We start from the raw sequence: 9192 nt of genomic DNA, 5'->3' as shown, positions 1-9192 counted from the left end.
CGCCTTGTCCAGACTTTGTCTTTATCATATTTGTATCCAAAAAGATAAGTGAATTGAGACCCTAACTAACACTGGGCTGTTTCTTTTCAGATTGAAAAAAAAAATCCCATCCGAATTTACATTTCGACTTGCATTAGCATCGAACAGTGATACTCGCAGAAATACATAAAAGCATGGTTTCCCTTTGCCCAGTTGCCACTTAAATAGCTACTACAAGTACTACTCAACTCTGTGTGTGTGTATATGTACTGTAGCTCTGTTTTCCTTGCTAGCTTAATCTAGCAATGATCTTCTGGAAATAACTAAATAAAGATGCATAGCTGAGAATGATATGTATATATGCATGCATCTAGATAATCTTGTTTGAAAAACTTAATATACAGTTATTAAAACCATTATTAAAAAGCTAGTATATCATGCTCTGGATGGTCTAGATATACAAATTTACATGATTATTACAAGCCTGAACATCATTAACCGATAGCTGCTCAGCTAGCCAGTAAAAATAAGAAGCGGAGCATAAGGGAAAGCAAAAGAAAGCAACCCAGAACAAAGCAAAGCATAAAGCATAGAGCTACAACATTCAGATAAGAAACATTCAGCAGCGGATTTATAACAATGCACAACTGTTGCAAAAATCAAACGCACGTACAACCTTCATCACCATTATGTATACGCAAGTCAGAGTACAAAAATTATTACAACAATCAGTCGATAGCCGACAAATCACACACCAGACACAGAGAGCATAGTAGCAGCATGAGCATGTCAGGGCCCATGCCCCGTAAGCTGGATGCCACTCCCATTTATTTCTCTCTTGCTCAGAGCCTATACCATCATCTCTCCAACCAGATGATAGGTACTTGCTCTGATGGATACATGGGTCAGTCCAGCAAAGATGACCGAACCAAACCAAACCAAACAAAACCAAATTGGAAGACGCATCATCACGTCAACAATGTGGATTGCTGTAGGAGCAGAGCCACGCCATGGCAAAGCAGATACAGAGCACTCACAAACCAATCAAGTAACATGAATTTGGGTAGGCAACATACACACAAACCATATATTGCAGAGAAATCTTCAACTTTGTAAGCCAACATGCATGTAGCGTTGAAGCAAGCTGAAGATCACCGCATGGAATGGATGGATTACCTGGAATGAAGCATAATAAATCGCCAATGAGATGATTGATTATAACTATGTAAATTAAAGAAATTAGAATAGTACTGGGACGATGATGATGAAACTAAGTTTGACAAGCACACGAAATTAATTATTAATGAATGGAAAAATGGAGCCAGATATATCTTACCTGAGTACGGTGCCTCTCGGCAGTTGGGCCTTCTTGTAGTACCTCGAGTGGCTCGGCTTGTAGAACGAAGGGTGGTGGTTTGCATCCCCCTCATCCCACTCCAAGATGTCCCACCATTCCTTCTCGCAGTCCACCTCTGGGCATTGCTTGGCAACGGCGGGCAGGCGCTTGAGGCTCCAACAGCCCCTTATCTTGATAGTTTCAAGTTTTGGTGCTAACATCCTACTTCCACAGATGTGCTGCAGCCTGGGGAGATCGTGCAGGTGGATGTGCTTGAGCTCGGGGAAATTTATAATTGTTTGCTTCTCTTGGCGCTCGGGATCCAGAGGGAAGATCTCCATGATATCGCCACAGCACACAATCTCGAGGGTCACTAGGTGAGGCAAGGTAGTCATATCCACAGATAAGGGGAGCACATGTATGAGCCTTGGGCAGTAGTCTAGGTGCAAAAATTCTAGGTCTCGAAAGGAATGCTCACTGGGTTGCCATATTGTATTCCAGTTCCATATGTAGCGCGCCATCAGGAGCTGGGATGCCCAGAATGTGGTCAAGTGATAAAAGCAAAACATAACATAATTAGTATAACTTCCTTTGAGAGCAGCAAAGACAGAGCTTATATTGGGGCACCTCTCAACTCGACACTGTTCAAGTCGTGTCCAAACAAAATCTCTTGGGACTGGGATGCTAGTGATGGACAAGCAATCATGCACATGCAACATCTTAGCATGTAATCTGCATATATCATCTGGGATTGAAGTAGCACCAGTAATAGTTCCTTGGGTGCCACCTTCCTGCTTCAGTAAGCCACTCTTCTTCATACCCTCTTCAACTTGTATGTGGACATACCAATCCTTGACTGTATCAACAACAGGAGCAGGTGGACAAGCCCACATCCACCTGATTGCACCTTCATTAGCAGCAACAACGTGAAGGTGGTATTGAAATACGATATCTCTTGCATATAAATAATGATCAGGATGTCTAATTCGTTGGGCATATCCACGATCACCAACAGCAACACTACTTGCAGGTGATGATGACATCTCCATATGTCCACCCCTAAGCTCAAAAGATGCTCTGACAGGCACTAGTGACCTCAGGAGCCTTCCGTCCCTTACATAGATGTATTTATCAAAAGATGCATCTTGTTTCATAGCAACAACTGCAATATTCTGTGATGATCCTGTAGCAGCAATAGTCTCCTTGGATTTTTCTTCACAATTGCCTTGGCCAGATGATCCGGATTGTACAGTGTCGACGCGCAACACCTCCAACCACCATGGCCTTTCTCCTATTCGCGGCCATTGTATTGCTTGCAACTTCTGGCAGCCCAACATGATGAGCTGCTTGAGGTTTCTTGCTACCACTTCTCTAAGGTCGAGGGTCTTCACTGCTGTGCCTGAGAGGTCCAGCTCCTCGAGGCTCTCCATCAAGCCTCTCAGCAGCACACTCTTCAATTTAGCGAGGCCCTGGAAGGAGATGCTGGATATCTTAGCAATAGCGTCATCATCTACAGTAAAGCTAAATGACTCAAGTAACGGGGGAAGAACATCGGGAACAACTTGTTCCAATCCAACGCAACTCTCAAGGATAATTGTCTTAAGGTGGTTGGCGTTGGACATGTTAGGGACTGGCTTGTGCATGGTTATTTCAGTTGCAGTGTCTGGGTCAGCTTCTACTCGGAGCTTGACAAGCCTAGTTTTACTGCCACAAAGATCAACTACCCTCCAGTCCCTGACTCCCTCCACATTCAGCTCCCTGAGTTCATCCATTAAACACATCATCTTTTCTGAGTACCAGTCTGTATACCTCAGGTCCAGCACCCATAGCTTTTGGAAGCATGATCCATTTTGGTTTTTGCTTTTATGCTCTTCATCTTTGATATCTGTGCAATGGTCCAGCAGGAGGAATCTTAGGTGGCTGCAGCAGAGGAAGGGAGGAGATGTAAAATTGAAGGTGCACCAAGATAGGTGCAACACACGCAGCCTATTGTTGTCTGGGAACATGACAACTGATAATAGAGGCTTCACCCTCCTACCATTTGATTTATCTGCTAGGAGGAGGAAGGATGTCGCTCGAAGAGGCAGCACACCAATATCATCATGTATCAGGGGTTGGTGTGTGGCTGAAACCCAACGGTCATTAGGGCCAGAAATGTAAGCATCAATCGCATCTTCATCTTCATCTTCATCTTCACTGGGATTATCTTCCTCCATAATCCAATCCAAGTAGATGTATCTCTCTAGAGCATCACCAACCTCCCATGCAGACGGATTGCCTTCCTCTAGTATAATCCCATCACATATCCAATAGTTTGAAGCATGCATTCGCCAGTCAATACAGCCGGCACGTTTTCTTGCCCAGACGTACTGGAAGCACTCAACTACTGTGCCAGGCTCAAGAATATCAATGTACTTGGCGGCCTCTTCATGCAATACATTTCTCCGCAATTCTTGACCTCCCATGTCAATATCAGCCTTACTCGCAGTTTTCTCGAATTCATCTTCTTCTTCTTCGTTATAGAGTCGGAGCCTCCTGCCCCAGGTCCACAACACCTTGTTACTCAAAAATGTAGTTATGGGGAGACCACACTCATACAAATCAATGTAGTGGTTGTTCCCGTTGTGAAAAATCACCACAAATGTACTGTTATAAAGCTTTCTGAAGATCTCCCCTGTGACATCACTTATTACCCCTCTAGAGCCTTGGTCTATCCCATTGAAATCATCCTCCTCATCATGCTGATCAAACATGGACATCACCGACTGGGGAAGCTCTAGCTCCTCAGCAATTGCCCTTTGCAGGGCTCTCATGCTTTGCCACAATGAGCAATCCACATGTACAACCTTTTGAAACTTCATTTCTTGAGCAGCTGATGATTTCAGGCGTTGGGCAACCACTCTGAGAACAGTGGATGCCCCGAGTCCCTGCCAGCCACGGAAGAAGATATTTCTTTCGTGTTTGGTCGTGCCCTCCAGAATACCAACTATCTCTTCTGCTGCAGCATTGATGGTATTTGCCTTGAGCAGGATGAGCTGCAGTGTATAACAATAACTGAATGAGGTTTATCACTTTTACTTTTCTTTTTTCTTTCACTACTTTGTTTTCAAGTTTTAAGGCAAAATTTAACTGCAGGGATAACACATAGGAATAACAAAGATAATAGTCAATTATTATTCTTAGGCCTAGTTCGGGGAGCACAACATGTAGAAAACCACAGTAATCCAAAATTATGATGTTCGAATGCCTGGGCAATGTATTCCTCAGTTTCTAAAAAAATCCATAGTTTTCCTCTGCTTTGACAAAACTACAGAGCATTTAGCAAGCGCAGTCTTTCTAAGTTTCCTCTGGTTTAACTGATTATTATGTTGCTGCATAATTCTAGAGATAGCTAGCTGAGCTAAACTCAGGTACACCCAATGACCTACATCAACTTGCGCTAACAGCTGCCTCGTGCATGCAGCCTTGCCATTGCTATGAACAAGTCGGCATATGTCTCCACACACAGGAGGCCAACACTTGCCGCCCGCACTTCTATAGGGTGAGAGGGTATGTATGTGCATGTGTGCTAATCGATCGTCCTAGCTAGTTTAACCTGTTGTATACGAGGGTGCTCCAAGAATCAATCAACCTACTCCACGTTCTAATCTACAAGCTGCCCTTGGGGCACTGGCACAATCCAAATATTGGCGAGATCAACGAGGAAGTAGAGTAGGTGTAGAGGAGCACGTACATATCTTTCTATGTGGTGAGCTTGATTTGTTCGTGGCTAGAAGATGGGAAATCACAGTTGATGACGGACAGAGAAGATGGACTCCAGAGACCAGTGAGGTGTGAGTGTTTCTCGGTTTAGGAAAAAAGATGTCCAGACCTATTTTTCGAGACCAGTTTTTTAGATACTACTGTTTTTAAAATTAAAGTATTTGTTAATGACAAACGCATCGAAGTCATTAAAACCATGATTTAAAAAAACACGGTATTCTTCTAAAACTTCAAAAAATACCTTGCTGCCAAACCTAGCCTTTGTGTTACTTATTTTAGTACACGCTTTGTTACGAAAGTATGGATGCTTTACAATGCCTGCAATCAAACACTTAATCTGGATTCTAAAAAATTTACTACCATCTAAATTCACGAAAAACCCAAAATGTGTGTATATATAGAAACCATGCCAACGAAGCATCTCCCAACAGATGGGTTCATGCAATTAGCTCAATATATGGCACGACTGAATCAGAGATCCTCTTCTCAAACAAAAGTGCAACATTCTATAGAGGGCAAGCCCACAAAGTGGACATGCCATAAGCAAAATTTGATAACAAATGCAAATCTCAGATAAGCTCGCAGAATTGATTGCTGAAGATCGAGATGCATGAATGGATTAAGTACCCTTGGCTCCATGATGTATCGAAACGATCCCCAGGTTCATTTAGAGTTGAATTGGCTTGTTCAATCTACCCCATGGATCAGACGGATCTGCAGCAAAGACCCCAGGCTTAACTCTTCGTTCCTGCAGATGTTTAGGAATAAAATGAGTGCAAGCATTTGGAGAAGTTACAACTCATTTTAAAATAGACTTTCAAAAGCTAGACAAATCTGGAGAAGCACTCTGCATGCAGATCGTATAGACATCTGGATTGGCGTAGTTACCTTGATTACGGAACTGGATTGATAGGCCAAAACAAGCTAGCTTAGCTAAACAGCAGCCAAATAGATGGATCGGGCTGAACGAGAAAACCAAGTAAGCTGCGTGAACACACCCTCACCTAGTATAGAATAGAATGGATATGCAGCAAGCTCTGGATAGGCAGTAAGGGTAGTAGGAGTATTACTGGTGTTGCTTCGTTGCTTTATTTGATTTTCTGCCAACAAAGCTGTGAATTATTCTTTGCTCCCTGCACACTCTCCATTCATCATTCATCATCAGATTCTTTGCTTGCTAAGTTTAAAAGATCACAGGGCAAAGCGAAAGATAAAGGTGGCCCTGCATGTGATCTACCGATGGGACCAATGATGTATGTACCTAGAAAACTGGGTTCTATGCTAAATTTGAAATCAGGCCCTAGACCGGATCAAGAAAAGTCAAAGGCAATTATACAAAATAAGGAAAATAGTTTTCAGCATAAAGAAAAATCTCTACAAGCTTGTTATCGGAGGCGAATGGGTCGATTATCCAACACTGTGCTTGGGTACAGCTCACTTAAAAAGATTGAATAGGGTATTTTGTACCTTGTTAATTATGATGTGAATCAAGTCTTAGATTGTTAATTTGGACCTACATGACATGATGATGAATGCAAACTTCCAAAGCAAAGAACAGTTGTGTAATTGCATTCAGTAATTAGATACAAGTAGTTGTGTATCTTGGGTCTTTTCCGTCTTTCTCACGTATTTTTATCAGTAAAGCATTGAGGAATACTGCACAGACAGTCACACTTACAATAATGCATGACTTATTTATTTTTGCTTAGGTACATAAGTAAATGCCGGAGAGATATGAGAAGAACCCACATGCAGTTCCAGTTGCTCTAAAGCAGGGCTAACTATGAAAGGGAAGCCAAACGAAGGACGCCACTTGTAGAACCATATTGTATACAGGCATGCATGAGTCAATATAAGATGCATCATAGTTCAGAATGACGAAGCTGCCAGTGCATCTCGCAAACCCATGCAACTGATACATATGCACACAACAGTGAAATGAGAAAAATATTTTGGAACTACGACAATGAAACTAATGGGAAGGCATGCATTCAGAGACTGAACAACTGCAGTTAAAAATGAAGCAGAGAACAACAACAGGGGTATCAACTTCAGTTTCAGCAACAAGAGAATCACCTTGGTGTCAACAGCAAGTTGGATATGGAGGTCTTCCGTACCACCAGGAAGATCGGCAAAAGTGTAGTCCAGCAGTAGGCACTGGATATTTCTTCACGCGGCGTCGAGTTTGAGCTTCCTAAGGCTTACGAAGCAGCAGAAATCAGGCGAAGGCACAGGTCCAGGCACACAGACATGAAAAGCAGAGACCTGACAGCAGGAGAGCTACTGCTGAAATGGTGCACCAATTGGCACGTCCCCGGCCCCACGATCCGACCCGTATTGAGATCGAGGACAGCGTGGTTCGCTCCTGATGCCACATTGCTGCACAGAAGGCGACCAATCTGTCGACATGGCACTGCACGTTTGATTTGATTGAGTCTAAACTTGAGCACGAACTTGTCCCTGGGAATGTTGTGAGGTTGTGACTAAGATGGCACAGCGCACTGTCGATGTTTCTGACAAAATCTTCTTTGCGCTTGGTTTGTGGGCAGAACAACGTGTCCCTGGTGAAGACCAGGTTCCTGTCGGATGATGTCCAGAGCCGTCTCCACCTCCTCGACGGTATGCCCATCCTTGAAGTCCAATTGCGACTGCACGTAGCCGACGATCCCCTGCACGCCAGTAACAAGTAATAAATGAGAGACTCCACGGCCGAACTAATTTACTCATCGATGCGCAGGTGAGTGAGTTAACATCCCCCCGGCCCCCTTTCTGAATCTGAAAAACAGAAATGAACAGTAAGAGTGTGCACTGCTGGCTGCACCACTCACATCAGGCAGAAGATGGTGAAGCTGCAGAGTCTTCTTCTTCATCATCATCTTCTTCCCCATCCCCCTCCAGGAGAAATCGCCGACTCTGCAGATGTTGGCTTCGATTCGATGGAACAAGCCTCCCCCTCTTCCCCCGCAAAGGTACTGATTTTGGGAAATCCAGCTGCCAATCTACCAGGACGATAATTCAAAAACAAATCCGGTCGCAGAACAGTGCGCATTGGATCAGATTGTCTCGGAAAGGAACGGAAGGGTGGATTTGATTGCTCTGAATCTATAATGCCGAAAAACAACCTCCTAGGGCTCCGGCGGAGGGCTGCGCTGCCAGAGTCGGAGAAGAGAAGAGAGGCGAGGGGTCAAGTTACCTCTGATCCGGCGAGCACCTACTCAAATCACCCTGGCGCTATTCCCCTCGTCGGCGGCGACGATGATGAATCCGCAGGCGGCGAGATTTTCAGTACGCTGTAACAACTTGACCCTAGTCATCTTCCTTCCCAAAAAGATCCGACTGATGAGGATGTGAAAACTCCAAAGCCCAAAACAACCCCACGCTTAGGGCATCTCCAATGGTGGTAAGATAGTTGTTGCTAGATTTTGCCATATAGGAATTTTGATAATGTGTTATACAATAATGAGGAAAAAAAGGAAGATTGTATGTACATGAACCAACACCCCTTGCACAAGATCTAATGTAGAATGTGAGAGCACCTTATATAATATATCACATTCTATTGGGCAAACTAGATACAACCTATTGAAATTGTTGTATGTTACGTTGTTGGTTGATAACATGGCATATTTTACTAACAAGCTAACATACAAACTGTTGAAGATGCCCTTACGGATAGGTACAATATAGTGCTTCCTATGTTCACTTTTATAAGACGTTTTAGACAGCTAAAATTGAACTGTTTTGAGTGTTGCCTTAAATGTCTAAACGGTTTTACAAAAGTAAAAGGAGGGAGTAGCACATTTCTACAATACATAACTAAATGTTAAATCTGATGTGGAATTTTTAAGTATGGCAAATCAAACATTTTGATGGGAAAGTTAGTGGTATGAGGATGGCAAATTTAATTTACAAACACAAACTCAAATTGGCATTCCCTAAACGGCGCCCGTTACAGGCGTCGGCGCAAACGAGCACACACCCCTCCCTTCTTCATGGGCCGGCCCTTGTTTCCGTTCATTATTTTTTCTGACATTAAATTCCTAAAAGAAGTGCGATGGACGACTCGAACTCGAAACCACTTCTTCTGCGGAGAAAGACCGTACCCACTAGAACTA

At 43.5% G+C, this 9192-nt stretch overlaps 1 protein-coding gene across 3 annotated transcripts; it reads right to left on the bottom strand.

Moving 5' to 3' along the window:
* Positions 1–649: 649 nt before the first annotated feature.
* LOC125525196 lies at positions 650–8410 on the bottom strand. Of its 3 annotated transcripts, XM_048690208.1 has the most exons (5): positions 7906–8410; positions 7154–7746; positions 5705–5825; positions 1316–4350; positions 650–1155 (listed from the first exon to the last, which is right to left on the bottom strand). In XM_048690208.1, the coding sequence occupies exons 3-5, from the start codon at positions 5714–5716 to the stop codon at positions 1152–1154; spliced, it is 3051 nt and encodes a 1016-aa protein (XP_048546165.1). In that variant the 5' UTR covers positions 5717–5825; positions 7154–7746; positions 7906–8410; the 3' UTR covers positions 650–1151. The 3 variants fall into 3 exon arrangements, with proteins under 3 accessions (XP_048546165.1, XP_048546166.1, XP_048546164.1); XM_048690209.1 differs by lacking the exons at positions 7154–7746; positions 7906–8410 and adding an exon at positions 6082–6221; XM_048690207.1 differs by lacking the exons at positions 7154–7746; positions 7906–8410 and adding an exon at positions 5966–6197.
* Positions 8411–9192: the final 782 nt, after the last annotated feature.

This window comes from Triticum urartu, chromosome 7, assembly GCF_003073215.2.
Source record: "Triticum urartu cultivar G1812 chromosome 7, Tu2.1, whole genome shotgun sequence".
In the NCBI taxonomy this organism is placed as follows: domain Eukaryota; kingdom Viridiplantae; phylum Streptophyta; class Magnoliopsida; order Poales; family Poaceae; genus Triticum; species Triticum urartu.
The sequence above is the reverse complement of the archived record's forward strand: the minus strand, read 5'-3'. Positions and strand labels throughout refer to the sequence as shown.